The 20,296-nt window shown below is 36.4% G+C and overlaps 1 protein-coding gene across 2 annotated transcripts in view; it reads left to right on the forward strand.

The window, feature by feature from the left end:
* The window catches only part of EIF5B (eukaryotic translation initiation factor 5B), a 65,746-nt gene that overhangs the window by 13,528 nt on the left and 31,922 nt on the right, over window positions 1-20,296 (forward strand). For both annotated transcript variants that reach the window (XM_054701907.1, XM_037527963.2), the window contains exons 2-8: window positions 9,180-9,299; window positions 9,389-9,473; window positions 10,099-10,774; window positions 12,039-12,256; window positions 12,632-12,782; window positions 19,059-19,157; window positions 19,628-19,717. In XM_054701907.1, the coding sequence (XP_054557882.1) occupies window positions 9,180-9,299; window positions 9,389-9,473; window positions 10,099-10,774; window positions 12,039-12,256; window positions 12,632-12,782; window positions 19,059-19,157; window positions 19,628-19,717 (1,439 nt within the window). The remainder of the gene's footprint in view (window positions 1-9,179; window positions 9,300-9,388; window positions 9,474-10,098; window positions 10,775-12,038; window positions 12,257-12,631; window positions 12,783-19,058; window positions 19,158-19,627; window positions 19,718-20,296) is intronic.

Consider the following 20,296-nt stretch of genomic DNA (forward strand, 5'->3'; position numbering starts at 1 on the left):
AAGCTTGATGCATACAGAAAAAATTTCAAGGAAGAAAAGGTGCCTCCCAAATTTCAAAACATTTTTTTCTGATAAAAATCTGTTGAGCAGTTGAAATGCCAAAGTGGCTGAAAAGACAACCCACAGATGGGAAGAAACTGTAGTAGGACCTCAAATAATACTTCCTTATAATGTTGATGGGGGGTGGGAGGGAATCTGGTCAAGTTTGAATGAAATCTTAGTGAGGATCTGGTTTCATTATACATTGTTTCACTTAAAGACGCAGTTCCCAAAAACCTGTTGGCAGTGTTGAATGTGAGGACTTACTGTATGTGTAAATCACATATTGGCCAACAATTCATATCTGTAACACATAAAGATCCTCAAAGCTTAACATTGAAAGAAAATACAACTAGAAGATGGGCAACATGAAGAGAGAAATAGAGTGGCATTTGGTGGAATGAAGAGAAATTGCACTGATTGGTACATGTGAATAGTGAATAAGTGCATGGAAAAATGTTTGATTTCAGTATCCTTTAAGGAAATGTAAATTGGGACTGTGATAGGTATCACCAAACATCCATTGCAACAGTTTAAAGGAAGGAAAGTAGCCATACCACATATTGGCTGGGGTGCATGACTGGATTTTGGATGGAATTCTTAGTTTACCGAAATCTTAAAACTCTTGATGGTGGTAGGTAGGTGTAGGAGTTGGGCTAAAAATTTGGACAGATTATGGTTTAAATATCTAATTAAATGATTATATGTATGTTGCTTATCTTTGTCATATGGTTGACTTCTTAAGACATCCTCCTAAGTCTGGGCACAGGACGTTCAGTTCATATTAAGGGAACACTTTAGAAATCTTTGGAGCTAAAACTTTTCAGATGTGTGTATTTGCTGTATCTTATAGCTGTTTTTGAATTTCTCAATTCAGATTATTTCCCATTTTCTAGGAGGGAGTACAAGTTGATATCAGATTTGGGCTTAAGTCCTAGTATTACTTTCTAGCTATGTGGCCTTTTGTAAATTGTTTATCATCTTTAAGCTTTTTGAGGTTCTTTTTAGGATTAAATGACATGTTTCATTCAGTGGGTGACCAGTACAATGTCTGATAATATAAAATTACTCAAAAACTGTTAATCTTTTATTACTGACCAGAAAAATACTCAGACTCAACAGTATACAAACATAGTCCTATATCCTGTTGTAGAGAAGTCTGTTGATGAATATTCAGGAATACAGCCAATCACAGGAAGATCTTTTAAGCTATTTTGTGATGAATATATGCTGACACATTTTTGGAGGTGAGGTGACAAGCTTCAGTTATTAACTACCTTCCCATCGCATCTTGTTCTCAGTGTTGTAATATGAAATGTTGGCAGAGTTCTTTTGGAGCTATTGATTGGTGCTGGACCAGACTTAAGTTTCTTGTTACCTGTTGAGATCTGAAAATTATTCTTGATTCTTTCATTCTTTTTAATGTACATTCACTTAAGTGTTGATTCTTAATTCCTCTAATATTTAATGGACTCACATCCTCCTCTTGCCTTCCATCCCTGCAAATCAGGTGTTCATTGTTTTCATCATAATTAAATTAATTAGCTTGGTCTTCCTGCTTCCTGACTAGTTGAGAGTCTGCCCTCTTAGTCATACCAGAAGTAGCTTTCTAAAATGTAAATTTTACTATGTTTGCAGACTTAAGAGTTCTGATTATGGAATCAACTTTCTGGGTTCAAATCCCACATCTGCCTTGTGTGATTCTGGACAGATTTTTGTATCTCAGTTTCTTCATCTATAAAAAGACCAAATTGTTCAAATCTGACTTATCAAAACCTGGAAAGATTGCTCAAAATACACTGCATACTTTTCACCTCATTTCCTGGTTTCTTAAATATTGAATAGGGTCATGAAATGCATAACATTACAGAAAAAGCTGCTCAGCTGGTTCAGGTCCCCTTTAATGAGCCTTTCTGAGGTACCATATGCTTTATTGCCTTTAGGTATTGTACTTATTGTATTGTACTTGTTGCATATCCATGTGCAACTCCTGTTCCTTTTCAGTACTTCTTTTCAGTATTCTCTGCTAGAAAGTACCTGACTTTCTCATTCTGAATGTGGCACCATTGCAGCAGTTTAGTGTTATATGATCCTTCTCAAATGCACTGTTTATGGTGCAAAAGGGATATCTTTCGGGCCTCCCTGGTGGCGCAGCGGTTGAGCTCTGGGTTGCGAAGCTGCCTGTGGCCTCTGCGGCGCCGGTTCGATCCCCGGCTGCTCCCCGGCAATTGGAGGAGGGTCCCACATGGCGCGCAGACCTCTCCTGCCGCCCGCTGCTCCCCTCAGCAGTGTACTTCGGTCCTTCTGCCTGCTCTGCTCCCCACTCTGGCTCTGTTGAATTCTCTCACCCTCCCACGCTTCTGACTGTATCCAGTACATGTACAAACAAATAAATAAATAAAAATACATGCCTCTTAAAAAAAAAAGGGGATATCTTTCAATTTTGGCCCACTGTAAAAGCATTAAAATCCTTTATTTAATGGCATTTGTAATTTCTGGCTCACTTGTCTTTCTGTTAAGTTCCTTGAGGATAAATCCTATATTCTCAATGTCTTGTTATATAACCTTAAAATTGTGTTTATCATGTAGTTAAAATTCTTTTTAGAAGTTCTTTGTAACAAAGTATCAATATGGGCCAAGATACTTGAGGTCTTTATTTTCTTATTGTATATATCATTCACATATTGGGATTCATTTACCTTTTCTATTTGTACATCTCAAACTGACCTATGGCCTTGGTATTCTGTAGGTTTTTTTTTTTTTTTTTTGTTTAAGATTTATTTATTTATTTAAATAATAAATTTTATTTTTATATTCCCCATACAACAATTGCAGCCCCCCCATTCTGACCCCAATCCCTCCCCTCCCACCCCTCACCCCCAAAAAAGTGTCTCTGGTTCATAGTTTTTGTTGATCGTGATTTTCACTTTCTTATAGTTATTCATTTTCCTGGTCCCTTATTTAAGTTTTCTAGATTCCTGCTATGAGTGAGACCATCCGGTATTTTTCTTTTTCTTTTTGGCTTATTTCGCTGAGCATGATCCCTTCCAGCGCCATCCATGTTGCTGCAAATTGCATGTGTTTATCTTTTTTGAATGCTGAGTAATATTCCATGGTATATATGTACCACATCTTCTTGATCCAGTCATCTATTTTGGGGCATTTGGGCTGTTTCCAAAGCTTAGCTATTGTAAACAGTGCTGCTATAAACATAGGGTGCAGGTGTTCTTTGGAATGGATGTTTCTGTGTCCTTTGGGTAAAGACCTAGGAGTGGAATTGCTGGATCATATGGAAGCTCTGTTTAGTAGGTCCAGAAATCTCCACACAGCTCTCCATAGTGGTTGGACCAGTTTGCACTCCCACCAACAGTGCAGAAGAGTTCCTTTTTCTCCACACCCTCGCCAACATTTGTTGTTGCTAGTTTTTTTAATATGTGCCATTCTCACTGGTGTGAGATGGTATCTCATGGTAGTTTTGATTTGCATTTCCCTGATTACAAGTGATGTTGAACATTTTTTCATATGCCTGTTGGCCATTTGCATTTCCTCTTCAGAGAAGTTTCTTTTTAGCTCTTCTGCCCATTTTTTGACTGGGTTATTTTCTTTGTTGTTGCTGAGTCTCATCAGCTCTTTGCAGATTTTTGTGATCAGTCCTTTATCATTAGTGTTGTGTGCAAACATGTTCTCCCAGTTGGTGGGGTTTCTCTTTGTTTTTGTTATTGTCTCTTTTGCTGTACAGAAGCTCTTTAATTTGATGTAGTCCCAGCTGTTTATCTTTGCCTTCACTATCACTGCTTTGGGTGATGTGTCTGTAAAGATGTCTTTGATGTGCAAATCACGTAGTGTTTCGCCTATATTTCCTTCTATATATTTTATGGTTTCAGGTCTTATGTCTAGTTCTTTAATCCATTTTGAGTTGATTTTTGTGTATGGTGTGAGGTAGTGGTCAAGCTTCATTCTTTTGCATGTAGCGACCCAGTTTTCCCAGCACCATTTATTGAACAAACTTTCTTTGCTCCAATGCATAGTCTTTGCTCCTTTGTCAAAGATTAGTTGACCATAAATCTGTGGGTTTATTTCTGGATTTTCTATTCGATTCCATTGGTCTGTATGTCTGTTCTTGTTCCAATACCATGCAGTTTTGATTATTATGGCTTTGTAGTATAGTTTGAAGTCTGGGAGTATGATGCCTCCATTCCCTTCTCTTTTTTTCAGGAGAGCTTTGGCTATTCGGGGTTTTTGTGATTCCATATGAATTTCATCAATAATTGTTCTATTTCTTTGAAGAATGACATTGAAATTTCGATTGGAATAGCATTGAATCTGTATATTGCTTTTGGTAGGATGGCCATTTTAATAATGTTTATTCTTCCAATCCATGAGCAGGGGATGTCTTTCCATTTCTTTGTGTCTTCTATTTCTTATAACAGTGTTTTATAGTTTTCTTTGTATAGGTCCTTTACCTCTTTTGTTAGATTTATTCCCAAATATTTGATTTTTTTTGTTTCAATAATAAAAGGGATGGTTTTTTTGATTTCTTCTTCAGATTTATTGTTTGTGTATAGGAAGGCTACTGACTTTTGCGTGTTGATTTTGTATCCTGCCACTTTACTGAACTGATTGATGAGTTGAATTAGTTTTTCTGTGGAGTTTTTGGGGTTCTCTATGTATATTATCATATCATCTGCAAATAGTGATAGTTTGACTTCTTCTTTTCCTATTGGGATTCCTTGGATGTCTTTCTCTTGTCTTATTGCTCTGGCTAGGACTTCCAGTATTATATTGAAGAGCAGTGATGAGAGTGGACATCCTTGTCTTGTTCCAGATCTTAATGGAATTGCTTTCAGCTTTTCACCATTGAGAATGATACTGGCTGTTGGCTTGTCATAGATGGCCTTTATGATGTTGAGGTATGTTCCTTGTATCCCAAGAATTTCAAGGGCTTTTATCATGAATGCGTGTTGCACTTTGTCAAAAGCTTTCTCAGCATCTATTGATATTATCATATGGTTTTTATATTTCTTTTTGTTGATGTGTTGGATAACATTGATTCATTTTCGGATGTTGAACCATCCTTGTGTCCCTGGAATGAATCCTACTTGGTCGTGGTGAATTATCTTATGGATACATTGTTGGATTCTGATAGCTAAAATTTTATTGAGGATTTTTGCATCAGTGTTCATTAGGGAGATTGGCCTGTAGTTTTCCTTTTTTGTGTTGTCCTTGTTCGGTTTTGGTATTAGTGTAATGTTGGCTTCATAGAACGTGTTTGGTATTGTCCCTTCCTTCTCAATTTTTTGAAAGAGTTTGTGAAGGATAGGCACTAATTCATCTCTGAATGGTTGGTAGAATTCATTTGGAAATCCATCAGGTCCTGGGCTTTTGTTTTTGGGGAGGTTTTTGATTACCATTTCAATTTCGCTAATTGTAATTGGTCTGTTTAGGTGTTCTATTTCTTCTTTATCTAGCTTTGGGTGATTGTAGAGTTGTAGGAATTTGTCCATCTCCTCTAGATTGTTGAACTTGTTTCCATACAACTGTTCATAGTAGTTACTGATTATTCTTTTGATTTCTGCTGTGTCTGTTGTGATTTCTCCTCTTTCATTTGTGATCCTGTTTATTTGTGCTTTCTCCTTTTTTCCTTTGTGAGCCTGGCTAGGGGTTTGTCTATTTTATTTATTTTTTCGAAGAACCAGCTCTTGGTTTCATTGATCTTTAGGATTGTTTTTTTTAGTTTCAATTTCATTTATTTCTGCTTTGGTTTTTATTATTTCTTTTCTTCTACTGGTTTTGGGGTTTTTTTGTTGTTCTTTTTCTAGATCTTTGAGCTTCGAGATTAGGTTGTTTCTTTGAGTTCTTTCTTGTTTCTTGATGTGAGCTTCTATTGCTATATATTTTCCTCTTATTACTGCTTTTGCTGCATCCCATACATTTAGGATATTGGTGTCCTCCTTGTCATTCAATTCAAAGAATTTTTTAATTTCTTCTTTGATCTCCTCATTAGTCCAGTGGTCTTCCAGTAGTGTGGTTTTTAATCTCCATGAGGTAGGAAAGTTCCTTGCCTCCTTTTTATGGTTTATTTCTAGTTTGATGCCTTCATGGTCAGAAAAGATGGTTGGTATGATTTCAATCTTGGTGTATCTGTTGATGTTTGTCTTGTGCCCCAGTATGTGATCGATCCTGGAGAATGATCCGTGTGCGCTTGAGAAAAATGTGTACTCCGTTTTTTGGGGGTTTAGTGTTCTATAAATGTCTGTTAAGCCCAAATGCTCTAGGTCCTTATTTAGAGCTTTAGTTTCTTATTTTTTGTCTTGTTGATCTATCCATTGTTGATAGTGGTGTGTTGAAGTCTCCCACTACATATGTGTTTTCTCTGATGTCTGTTTTCAGAGAGGACAACAGTTGTCTGATATATTTTGGTGCTCCTTCGTTTGGTGAGTATATGTTAATGAGTGTTATTTCTCTTGAAGTATTGTCCCCTTGATTATTATGTGTCTTGCTGTATTTTTCCTTTCGTCGTGGAAGTTTGGTGTTCTTCTTGCTTCTTGTATATCAATTTTCAGCTCCTTCTTCGCGTTTGGGAAGTTCTCTTCAATTATCTCCTGGAATATTTTCTCTGTTCCTACATCTCTCTCCTCTCCTTCTGGAATTCCTATAACTCTTATATTTCCTTTCCTCATGGAGTCAGATAGTTCCCGAAGTCTTTCTTCGTTCTTTTTCCTTCGTACTTCTCTTTCCTTTTCTGTTTTGGTTCTTTTTATTTCTGTGTCTTCAAGAGTACTTATTCGTTCTTCCATTTCATCTATTCTGCTTTCATTGCTTTTCCCAGAGTTCTTTAGTTCCTCCATTAATTCTTTGATCTCCTGCGTTTCTTTTGCTTCCCTCTTTAGGGACTCAATTTCCTTCTTCTGATCATTGTTTTCCTTTATGAGTTCTGTCATTTTTTTAATCACGGCAATTTTAAATTCTATTTCTGGAAGGCTCAGAAGTTCTTCCAAGTTACTGTCGTTGTAATCTGGGGGGTGGTTTTCTTTTTGTGGTGTGCTTTTTTCCTGAGGAGTTGTTAGGTTGCGTGTGGTTCTTCTACTCCCTACTGTCTGTTTTCTAATTTGTCGTATGCATTGGGACACTGTGTTGCTCGGACTGGCCGGCACTTGGGTGAACTTCTCCGCTCCCCTCTGGCTCTTCCAGGAGCCATTTCTGGCTTCTGAGGGAGCTTTCTGCTGGTTTCAGGAAGTCTTTTCTGAAGAAATGTCCCTGTTCTAAAATGGCAATGCAGGATTCAGTCCCTGAGCATCCGGTCTCAGGCACACTCTTCTGCGCGCCCGGTCTGCCCTGGCCGTGGGTGCCTGTTCCCTCTGTGGGCTCAGACTGCTGGTCGGAAGGGGCCTGGCGCGGGCTAACTTCCCAGCTGGCCACTGTCTCCTCCAGGAGCCTTCTGCCCTTTTCAAGCAATCTTAAGAAATTTCCCTGTTCTATGGGGTGTTAGTGAGTTTTTTTTTTTTCTGTTCGCTAGGTGGCACCAGAGAGCTCTCCTATTGTCCTTGGGGGGCTGTTTTTCACCCCCCCACCCCGTGGGACAGGGAACAGAGCGGGAATGGTAGGGTATACCTCAACGGCTTTGGGGTGCTGTGTCTGCCTTGTGCCCCACCGTCGTGGAGAACCCACGCCTCGAACTTCGTGCCCCAGGTCTCAGTTCCAAAGCCCTCAGGTCCAGGATGCGGGCTGTAGCCCAGTTCAGTGGCGCGGGAATGGCGCCTTTTGCACCTGCTCCCGTGCCTGGGCGCCTGGTTCCTGCTTCCTCAGTGAGGGACTTTCACCTCAGTGAGGGCCTCCGCGCGTCTCCCCGCAAGCCTAGGTCGCAGGCAAGGGGACCTGGGCAGCCGCGATCCCGATCCGCGTTTGCTTTTCAAGCGTGCCAAGCGTGCCGCTTTTCCGCGCAAGCTTACCGGCCGGCCCGGGGCTGTGTGCAGGTCTCCTCCAGAGTCTCTTTGTTCTCTAATGGCGCCAGGAGCCGTTCGCTCACCGCCGCGGTGAATCCTGCAGGGTTCTCCACAGCTCCAGTTCACGGGGTGTGGTGGCTGCAATAGTTCCTTTCCACTCACAGTCCCGCTTGCTGCGTAGTTTGTTCTTGTTGGTCGTTTTAGTGTGTTTTTTCCCTCCTCTCTGCTGGTCGGAGAGTGCCGACTCTGTGGGTGGGGGAGTGGAGCAGGGTTCTGCGCTTTTCCTCCCTTCTAGTCCTCTTTTATGGCCACTTTCTTCTTCGGGTAGTTTGCTGGAGTCGTCCGTTTATCTTCCGTGTCCCAGTTCTCACTGGGACCTGCCGCTTTTCTTCCCTATTAACTTTTTTTTAATGGGAGATCTTACTCGCAGCGTCTCCTCGCCGCCATGTTGCTCCGCCCCCTCCGGTATTCTGTAGGTTTTATCTGAAATTTGGCTTACTCCAAGAAATATTGGTAGATGAGGACAGATTGGAATGGAGCCAGATATGAAAGCAGGAGTAACAAGATTGAGTAGATTTGGTTCTGTATTTTGGGATGTTCTATATGTTTTATTTCTATGTGTTTTATTTAGTGCATAATTATTCATTTAGATTTTGGATGTGTAGTCATCTGTTGCTCAAGGTATTAAATATCATGCATTTTGGTTTTCCCATTGATTAAGTGAGCTAATAGACAAGATTGTTAATTTTTTTTCATGGTCTAAAATTTCTGCTATTCCAAGTAAAAATGTATAGATGTTCAAATATTTAAATGTTGTTATCGTCAAGTAACCACACTAGTTTTATCTTCTAAGTTTTCTCTGTTTTAGAAATAACTCCATTCAGACACAACAAAACTTTGGTATCAACAAAATTATCCTTTCTTGAATAACTTCTTTGTACTGAGCTCTTCATTGTAGCTCTTTCTGATTTTAGTGTAACCTAGAAAGTTTATGAAAACAGGTGTAGGAAGACTGATAAAAAGTAGATATAACTCAAGTATTGTCGTGAAAAAAACATGCCAAATTATTTGTTTTCAGTGGACGCTACTGCATGAAATTCAAAGGCTAACGTTATTTTAAAAAACTCTCTGTATGTGAATGAGATAGGTTATTTTGCTCTTGAGTAACACTTGGGTCTTTTTTTGTCTTCATATAAGTGCCAAGGACGACATTGATGCCTTGGCTGCAGAAATAGAAGGAGCTGGTGCTGCCAAGGAACAGGAACCTCAAAAGTCAAAGGGGAAAAAGAAAAAGGAGAGAAAAAGGCAAGACTTCGAGTAAGTATAATTGGTTTTTATTAGCTTTTGTCCTAGATTCACTGTTAAACCAGTTCAGTCCTCAAAATATATTTTTAATCCTTTTCTAGTGAAGATGATATCCTAAAAGAACTGGAAGAATTATCTTGGGAAGCTCAAGGCATCAAAGCTGACAGAGAAACTGCTGCAGTAAAGGTGAAAGACATTGCTGTTTCCCATACTTCCAAGTGTCACTTTTAGGGAGCTGCTTTTAGGAACTCTTGAGCAACATTAATATGCCAGTTAAAAGTTCTATAAATTCTGATGCCAAAGTGGGAAAAGTTTTTAGGAAAGGAAAAAAGTATTTAAAAAACCTTTCCCAGATATAAAATGCTTTATTTGGGAATGTAAAGGTATTTTGTGTTCATAAAATTGGTACATTTGGAGATAAAACATTTCCCATCTATATTTCCAATTATCTGTATTATTTCTTTTTCATCCTTTGTATTTGTATTAGATCATAGTAATGGGAAAGTGGTATTTTTCCTTCTTTCAGTGTTCCTCCTATATGTTGTATTCCATTTGAATAAGATAGTAAATATGGACTGGTGAGTAGTGCTTGCTTCAGAGTACCTGGATTCTGATATGTACTGTGAATATGAGATGTACCTGATGTACTAGCTTCTGGGACTTGGTTTATATTCTTGTAGAAAGGAATTATATTGAGATTATTTTAAGAGTTTTTCTTATGTGTACTTAGTGAAACACTTGAGTCTGAGGAGTTGATTATTTAAAAAATAAAATACAATTATTAATATTTCTAAAAATGTACTTTTTTCAGCCAACAGAAAATAATGAAGAAGAATCCGCCTCTAAACAAGATAAAAAAAAGAAAGGACAGAAAGGAAAAAAACAAAGTTTTGATGATGATAGTGAAGAATTGGAGGATAAAGATTCTAAATCAAAAAATACTGCAAAACCAAAAGTAGAAATATATTCTGGGAGTGATAATGATGATGACGACTTCAGTAAACTTAATAAAAAGCCCAAAGGGAAAGCTCAAAAATCAAATAAAAAGTTGGAAGGGTCAGAAGAAGATGAAGATAACAATAAAAGAACTAAAGAGCGTTCCAGAGTAAATTCTTCAGGTGAAAGTGGTGATGAATCAGATGAATTTTTACAGTCTAGGAAAGGACAGAAAAAAAATCAAAAAAATAAGTCATGTCCTAATGTAGAAAGTGGAAATGAAGATGATGACTCCTCCTTCAAAATTAAGACAGTGGCCCAAAAGAAGGCAGAAAAGAAAGAGCGTGAAAGAAAGAAACGAGATGAAGAAAAGGCAAAACTGCGGAAACTGAAAGAGAAAGAAGAGTTAGAAACTGGGAAAAAAGATCAAAGTAAACAAAAAGAATCTCAAAAGAAATCTGAAGAGGAAGCTATAAAATCAAAAGTGACTGTCGATATTGGAGCAACCCCTACCTCTGAAGAGAAAGGAGAGACTCCCACAGCTGCTGAAGGTTGGTAATATTGAGAAAAGGGCACATTGAGGAAACATTTTGATTCACATTTAGTCTGTTTTGATCGTTATGCCCTAAAGTCATTTTGTTACTGACTGTGAAGGTACTTAATTGTAAGAATCCTTTGAAAAATGACATCTACGTAATCTTTGAATTGATAATCGTATTTAAGGTGTTATATATAAAACATGTATTACATATAGTATAAAATACATTCCAAATGGGTTTATAGGAAGATTAGGATTTTTGTAGAATTTTGCTGCTGAAAACAACTTAACTGTTGGTAGACTGGAAATTACCTTATGAAAAATTATTCTTAATCATAACTGTCAGAAAATGCCTGAATTCTTTATTTTTTAAAAACCCAATTTAAACTATGATATGGAAAAGTGAAAACATGATGAAATTATAGTTTAAACAATAATGAGCCATGTTTCGGAACCAGAATCACTTATCACAAAATAAGCTAAGTAAGTATTCCCTTATTCAGAATCAAAATAGTTTATATTTCAAATGAGTCACATAATTTTTCTTAGAAAACTTGGAACATTGTATAATGGGATTTTAATGAGAAAATTGTATAAAGGTAGAATTTTTATTTTCTAAATATCTTTGAGTTAAAGCAACATGAAAGCTACATAACTTTGTTTAGCATAATGCTGCAGAGTTCTGGGAGAATGGTTATCTATATTTTTGGGAATGGTTATAATATCCTGTTAAGGTAGCCATCTTTTTTTTCAAATTTTAATTTTAATTAATATTTAATGAGGAACCATTATTTTACTTCCTTAATTTTTTTGACAGTATAGGCTTTCTCCTCTCAGATTTGATCACTATGGCTTTCCCACCACCAAAATACCTGTAGTCCTCCATCCTAGTTCACTGTGTTCCCCTCTCCCCCATTCCACCTGGAGGTAGGCATCATTCTTATTCCCTTCTTATAGAAGCAAAACTAGCTACAGAATTTAGGCTGAAATTCAGACACTGTGGATTTACAGGTGCCTTAGATACAGTATAATGTTTTCCCTGCTAACAAGTTCCTTCTGCTACCTTTGCAACCCTCAGGACAACTCAGAGCAACATCAACATTTAGGCTCCCAAGGAGGCAAAATATGTTGTTCTGAGCTTTTCTGGTTACTCAGGTGCATAAGTGCTCTGAATACGCAAGTTCTTAGGATACCCTGATGCCTAGAGATCCCAGCCTGCTGCCTAACAGCCTTGTCCTAGTATAGTCTTAAAAACAGCTGCTTCTCATTTTTGGTAGATGACAATGATGGAGACAAAAAGAAAAAAGATAAGAAGAAAAAGAAAGGAGAAAAGGAAGAAAAGGAAAAAGAGAAGAAAAAAGGACCTAGCAAAGCCACAGTTAAAGCTATGCAGGAAGCTTTGGCTAAGCTTAAAGAAGAAGAAGAGAGACAGAAAAGAGAAGAAGAAGAACGTATAAAACGACTTGAAGAATTAGAAGCCAAACGTAAAGAAGAGGTATGTGTTCATGAATTTGCATTTACTGTGTTTCACTTAAAATTTCTTCTATATAAAATATCTTTCTAATTAAAAACATTTTCATAGTTGTATGGTAATTCAGCTACATTATTTTTCTGATATAAAAATATGAAAAGGTATAGAAAAATCCTACCTTTATTTCCTCAGATACAGACAGAAGTTGTTTATATATCGTTACAGACACAGTCTACTCTAATGTGATGTTAATTAGTAATCATGTACAACATTTGAAATATTTTCATTTGTAATCTAGCAATATTTTGCAGGTATCTCAAGAACTTTGTTTGAAGTTAGGGTTGTTTACACTAAGTTTTACAATTAAGCTAATATTTTATTCTGACATGTATTCTATAGGAAAGATTGGAACAAGAAAAAAGAGAAAGGAAAAAGCAAAAAGAAAAAGAAAGAAAAGAACGCTTGAAAAAAGAAGGGAAACTTTTAACTAAATCCCAGAGAGAAGCCAGAGCCCGAGCTGAAGCTACACTTAAACTTCTTCAAGCTCAGGGTGAGTAGTATTTTTAATTAATTGAACTGTCAACAAGTTTTTTCCAGGCAATCAAATCAGTTTAATGATAAAGGGAGAGTGGGATTGAATCAAGAACTCCTGTGAATATGCTATAATAAAACAAAGTAATAACATTAATCTAGCAAAATTAATTCATTGGTATCATCTGATTTGTGTCTATGTTTAATTTTTTTTAATTTGTTTCCAAAATGTCTTTTATAATTGATTGGTTCAAGTCAGGAACAGGACTAGATCCATACACTGTGTTTTAGTATGCTAAATCTGTCACTAATAACCACTATCACCTTTAGTTTTGGCATGCCATTTATTTGTTGAAAATGCTGGATTCTTTAGAATTTCCTGTATTCCAGATTTGTGAAATTTTATTCTGATATGGCTAATACACTTTTTTATTCTTAATAATTTCTTAGATCTATAGATGACTTGCTGTTGGTGCTGTGCATTTCCTGTTGCCTCATGTTAGGAAACACATGATCTGGTTGTGTCACTTATTGTAATGTCAGAACTGATCAGTGGATTTAGGTATTGGCAGAGTTACTCATTTTAAAAGTTCTCCATTTACTTTTATGTAATAATTTTAATGGTCAGTTGATAATAACAGGCAGCTTAAATTCTGTTTTTCCTTCTCCATTTATTAGTCTCTTTCTCTAAAGAAAAACTTTCAATAAAATGCAATTCATATAGGAAAGCCAGGATAAAAATGCTTAATTTTTTCTCTTTTCAAAAAAAAAAAAAAAAAAAAAAAGCAAATATGTAGCCTACCAATCTACAAAGGTGACCAGTGAGGTTTTTTTCTTTTGATGCATGTTAGTTTATATTAATGAATGTAATTGATGTGTTATTCATGAAATTGGTATTTCATGAAATGGTGCAGCAGGAGCCCATTCAGGTTGTTCCTTGTGACTTTTTCACATAAGCACAGTGTTCACTGACCTTTTCCTTGCTTTTTTGCAAAACAAGATAATTCTAAGTTCATCTTGCATTTTCTTACCCTATACCTGGAATTAGATGTTTAACTGAGGAGCCAGGATTCTTTTAGTTTAGAGTTCACAACTGGACATACAAATAATTATGTTTTTGACTGTTAAGATGATTTAAAGTCTTGTATTTGCTCCTTTGAATAGAATACATTGGGACCTCCTTTAATTTTCTGTATTTACATTTCACAGGATTTGTGTTACAGTAATTTTGGTGCTTATGCTGTAATTATAGTAATAACTACCATTTACTATGTTATTTAGTATGTAATTGATGCTATTATAAACCCTTGATACTGTTTCCTTATAAAAGCTTGCAGATATTTTCTTTCCCATCATATAGATGGTTAAATGAAGATTCAGAGAGCTTAAACAGCTTGCCCTTGAAGTCCTAGAGCTAAGATATAAGCTGAACTGTGTGACTCCTTATTATGCATTTTATGTTCAGCTATGAGGAGTAGTAGAGAAACACAGTACCTGTATTTCAGAAAGTTTTATTTTTCTAGATATAGTTTTTTAAAAGATAGAATTTGAGAATAAATTTGAGTACAATTAGCATTCAGAAATCAGATTTTACTATTAGCTATCGGAAAGGCTACTCATGAAGAAATTATAATGCGACCAAGCAGGGTGTAATTTGCCATTATTACAAATAACTTTTAAGGAGTAGCCTTGAGTTTATGAGATTAGATGAAAATTTGTGATTTAAAATGATGAATTTACGTCAATCTTTAGGACAGGCTTGGAAGTGATGATCTCTCAAGTGGCATCTCTGTCCCTAGTCTCTTAATAAAGTTGAAACTACTTAGCTTGATATTAAAGATCTTCCATAGTTTGCTCGCTTGTGTCATCTCATGAGAAGACACCAAAGTATTGTTTCACGATCTTTTGAAGTTACCTTTTTAGGTAAAGAACAACTGTCACTTTTATCACCTAGAATAATATAAAACTAACCCATTGAATCCAAAATATATTCTTACAGAATATTATTTGCAAATGTTTTCATATAATTAATTACTCTGAAAGATGTAGCAGGTTACCTTTTCAGTATATTCTGTAGTTTTTATCCTGTGACTACTAAGCATATAACAGTCCTTATAAATAATTTGGAATTAACTCACTTCAGGCAAAGAACTTCTATAAGAACTTGATTGTAATGTCTCATTTTGCACAGTGACTGTAATATCTGAACACAAAGTGATTACAAATACAGCAGTTTGTTAACTAGAGAAATAGTTGATTAAGCTGGGGTGTTGTTGGGACCACTTTCAAATTATGCAGAGCACAATTTTCCCCCAGGCCCTTGCTTTTATGTACTAGATGTAGGTAGACTGGGAGAACTCTGGGCAACCCAACTATCTTTAATTAGCAGCCAGCTTTTATTCTTTTATTTGGGTTTGTTTGTTTAATGTATGCCTCTTATCAGAGCAATAGCCCTGGTTTTACAGTTATAATCAGTCTCTGCACTTACATACATTCATAATATTAAGGACATTTTAAGTGACTTTCCTTTTTTTAACAACTTTATTCAAATCCCACAGTAAACAGTTTTTACTGTTATCTTTATTATAAAATTTCTGCCATTAGTAAGAGACTGTCAGTAACCCAACATATGTAGAACCTCTTTGCTAAGTTTGTTATGTGAATGGGGAGGAATGAGTGCAATAGAGAACCATTTTGTTTTCCGCTCTCTAATTTGGGGATTCACCACTAACTGATAAAGATGTAGTCTCCTCAAATTCAATAATGTTACTTGGAAATCAGATTTGATGTTGGTTTGCTCTTCTGTGTCTTAATTTGTTAAGATTTATTTGCTCTTTCTGGGAGAAAGTATTATACACATATTCAGAACTGGATAATAGGAACTATGAATTCAGACAGTAACAGATTATTGTTCTAATACTAACTTTCTTATTTTAGATAAGTCACTTTTTAATTGAATCTTTTGTTTGCTAACCACTAGTCACACTGTCCATAGTGAGAAAAAGTAAACTTACTTTGTTTTTATAATGATAATAAAAACTTTGGTTATACTTAGCATTCGTTTTTTATTTCTGCTATAACAAATCACCACAACTTTAGTGACTTAAAACAACATAAATGTAATTATCTTACTTTTCATAGATCAGAAGTGTGACATGATTTTCACTTGTCTAAATTGTTGGCAGTTTCCTCTTCTGGAGTTTGTAGGGGAGAATCTGTTCCCTTCTTGTCTTCAAGGGCCACTCACATATTCGTTGGGTTATAACTTCCTTCATCTTCAAAGCCACCAAATGTTACATCACTGTCCATACTTCCATAGTCACATCTTCCTCTGACTTCAGTCTATATTTCAGTGAAAGAATCTTAACTTTTAGTGTATTGTGAAGTAGGTTGGGCTCATCTAGATAATCTCTTCCATCTTAAAGTCTTTAATCTTACACCTGCAACATCTTTGTTACCATGTTATGTAACCTTTTCACCTGTTTTGGAGACTAAGACATGGGCATCTTTGGTGATAGTGGGGACATTATTCTACTTACTATGTATTTTAAACTTATTTTATTTCATGACAAGTTAAGTATTTTGTGTCATGTTTCACTGTACATTTCAAAGTCCAAACATTCTTATTAAATTGAGATCAGTGAGCATGCTAGTCTGAAATATGTAGCAGTTACTTGACGGTGTTGAGTTGCTTTGTCTTGTTAATTTAGTCTATAAATTTGGTAGCTCATACAAAAGATTGCTAATAAATCAAATTTGTGATCAGAACATACATAACGGTGGCAACATGAGTGAAAATAAGGCAAATATTAGGTTCATGCAAATGGAGTGAGTTTGTCATTTGTGGATTGGGTAACTTTTTTTTTTTTCAGATTTATTTATTCATGTATACAAGAACCGGGGTACAGGCAGATGTGCAGGAGGGTGAGAGGATTCACCAGAGACAGAGTGGGGAACAGAACAGGCAGACTGAAATACACTGCTGAGGGGAGCAGCGGGCCGGACAGGAGAGGTCTGCTGTGCCATGAGGGTATCTTCCCGGCCGGCCAGAATTGAACCCGTGCTGCAGAGGCTGCAGACAGCTTCACGGCGCTGTGCTAACCGCCTGTGCCACCTGGAGGCCCTGTTTTTTTTTTTTTTTTTTTTTAAGATTTATTTTATTTATGCATACAAGAACTGGGGTATAGGCCAGAGGTGGGGGAGGGCTGTGAGAGGATTCAGCAGAGATAGATCGTGGAACAAAACAGGCAGATCAACTGAACTACACTGTGGAGGGGAGCAGTAGGAGACAGTAGAGGTTCGTGGAGGGGAGCAGTAGGCGAGACAGCAGAGGTTTGCTGTGCTGTGTGGGTCAGCTCCCTGGCCAGGGATTGAACTCATGCCTCAGTGGCTGGCAATTGCTTGATAGTGCTGACTTTAACCCCTTGCACCACCAGGGAGGCAAATTGGGTAACTTGTTACTGTTAGGTTATAAATTCTCCCAAACTGATCTGTAGATTCAATGCAGTGCCAGTCAATATTGCAGCAAACTATTTTGTGGATATCTGTGATTTCTAAAATATATGTGGAAAGACAAAGGAGTTACAATGGCCAAAGTATCTTTGAGAAAGAATAAGTTTGGAAGATTTCATAGTATCAAATTTCAAAACTTACTATAAAGCCATGGTAATCAGGACGTTGTGATACTGGCAAAAGGATAGACAGATCAGTAGACGACAGTGTGGATGTTTGATAGTAGATGTGGTGTAATATGTATAGTTTTTGAAGTGAGAAATTGTATACCTGAAACCTATACAATGTTGTAATTTAGGGTTACCTCATTATAAAAAAGTCTGTATAGGGTATGGTCTTTTTATTTTTTCCCCCTGTATAGTAGTTTTGGCAATAAGTGGTATTGGAACAATTGGAAGTCTGTATGCCCAAAACCCCTTACTTAGTCCTAAAATCTCACTTATTATATAAAAACTCAAAATGGATCATAGATCTAAATATAAAGGAAAGTGTAACACTTTTAGAGGAAAACATAAAAGATAATTTTTGTGACCTTGTGTTAGAGAAGGAAGAAAGGCTTAGTTGTGATTTCTAAAGTTTAATCTGTAAAGAAAAAAATAACAAAGTTGAGGAAATTAACTTTGGCTCTGCAAAAGACACCATTGAGAGAATTTATATAAAGTGCTTGCAGATCACTTAATCTGTCAAAAGACTAATATCCAGAATAATAAAAGTAACCCAGAATTCTACTATAAGAAAACCAACTGCTATATTTAAAAATGGGCAAAAGATTTCAGCAGAACAATTATGACTCTTCATATGTTAATATATATTCATATATTAATATAATAATTTGTAAAGTTACTTTGGAAAACAGTTACTTTGCTGTATATTGAAATGTTTACTTAATATTCTATTATTCCCACTCCAAAATATTTATTCCAGAGGACTGTTACACAAAAACCTGCAAACAAATGTTTCCAGCACCTTTCTTCAACATTGTTAAAAGCTAGAGACAACTCATGTCTGACTGTTGAATGAATAAAGGGAATTGTGGTGCATCAGTACAATGGAATGATACCAGTTAAAAGAAATGATATGCTGGTACATATCATGGTCTCAAATCTATTATGACAGAAGCCAAGCTATATATACAGTTTCATTTCTGTGACATTTTGGAAAAATTAGATCTTTGGGGATGGATTAGTGGTTGTCAGGAACTAAGGATCAAAAAGCAAATCTTTTGGGGGCCTCCCCTGGTGGCACAGCGGTTGAGCGCTGGGCTGTGAAGCTGCCCACAGCCTCTGCAGCACCAGTTTGATCCCCGGCCGTTGGCAAGGGTCCCACATGGTGCGACAGACCTCTTCTGCCGCTTCCACTGCTCCCCTCAGCAGTGTACTTCGTCAGTCTGCCTGTTCTGTTCCCTGCTCTGAACCTGGTGAACTCTCTCACCCTCCCGTGTTTCTGACTGTACCCAGTGCTTGTATAAATAAATAAATCTTTAAAAAAAAAAAAAAGCAAATCTTTTGGGATGGATTCATGGTTGTAAGGATGTGAGTAGGGTCTGACTACACAGAACAGTAATGTAACTATTATTTACCTTCATTATGATGGTGGCTACATAACTGTCAAAAGAATGTTATGGTATGTAAAATTTAAAATACCTTATATCAAAAAGATGGTTCCATGAATGTTCTAGATTGTAGGGTATGTATCTCTAAAGTGATGAAAATTTTTTAAAGATTTATTTCTTAAGTGACATACAAGTATTATCAACCTGAAGTTTTCCATTTTTATCTCTCAGGTGTTGAAGTGCCATCAAAAGACACTTTGCCAAAGAAAAGGCCAATTTATGAAGACAAAAAGAAGAAAAAATCACCACAGCAGCTAGAAAATAAAGAAGGTTTGTAGAATATCTGGTTATTTAGAAACAATTTTGTTTGCCTTTTCCTCAGAATTTCAAAACTGATTCTTATAAAAAGAAATCAAGTCAGAAATGTATATTGAAATATTTCCTATAACTTGTTTCTTATTAATATTATTCACCATTGTCAGCTGAATTCAGACAATAGGCTAATGGAAAAATACTTTTGTTTAAAACATCTGAATTCTACCCTATGAATATCCTTAAAAAAATGGAAGTATCATTTTTTCTTTATTTACTTTTCAACCTCCTATAATTTTACATTTTTTTTCCTTGACTATAAAGAAAAACCAGTGTTTCCTATAAAACACATGACTACTGTTTAAATGTTCACTAAAGTTGCTGAAGAATTTAGGTATGTAAGACTGGTTTTTACGCAATACTTAGGAATATCTTACGAGGAAATATAGACTGAAAAAATATTAACTTGGTTTCTGTCCTTTTTTCAGTATCTGAACCAATAGAATTAAGTTCTGCTGTAGAAGTTTTGGAACAAGGAATACCAGAAAAAGAGGAGATACCACCTCCTGTTGAACCAGGCCAGTAACATTATCTAATTAATAACTTATTAAATAGAATTGATGTCTTAAGTTGTCTAAGTTATCATTATCAAATATCTGCATAGCTTTTTTTTTTCTAGATGATCGTTTTCATTTTCACTTTGAAAAAATGTGGCACTGAGACTTGAACCAATTTTGCTCTTTTCAGTAGTGTCAACAAAATGTTTTGTACAGACGATAGAGGTTTTTACATTTTTGGATGTTTTTATGGGCCAGAAATCTTAGGTTATGGCAAGAAGTTCTGAAATTACTTAATCCTGCAGAAGCAAATTCTGCCTTCAGAAATAGACTCAACTTACTCATTTTTAATTTGTAGAAGCAGTTTCCTTCCCTTTTTTAGCATAAATGAATTTTCTTAAGAAAAAAGAGAGTGGTAACATATATTTGAATAAGGATGAGCCTCTACCCCTAAATCATACAGTGTTGTAAACCAATGTTACACAATAAAAATATACTGTTTAGGGGCCTCCCCTGGTGGTGCAGTGGTTGAGTGCTGGGCTGCAAAGCTGCCCACAGCCTCTGCAGCGCCGGTTTGATCCCCGGCCACCAGCGAGGGTC

This window comes from Talpa occidentalis, unplaced genomic scaffold, assembly GCF_014898055.3.
Source record: "Talpa occidentalis isolate TD23 unplaced genomic scaffold, MPIMG_talOcc4v2.1 talOcc4.5, whole genome shotgun sequence".
In the NCBI taxonomy this organism is placed as follows: domain Eukaryota; kingdom Metazoa; phylum Chordata; class Mammalia; order Eulipotyphla; family Talpidae; genus Talpa; species Talpa occidentalis.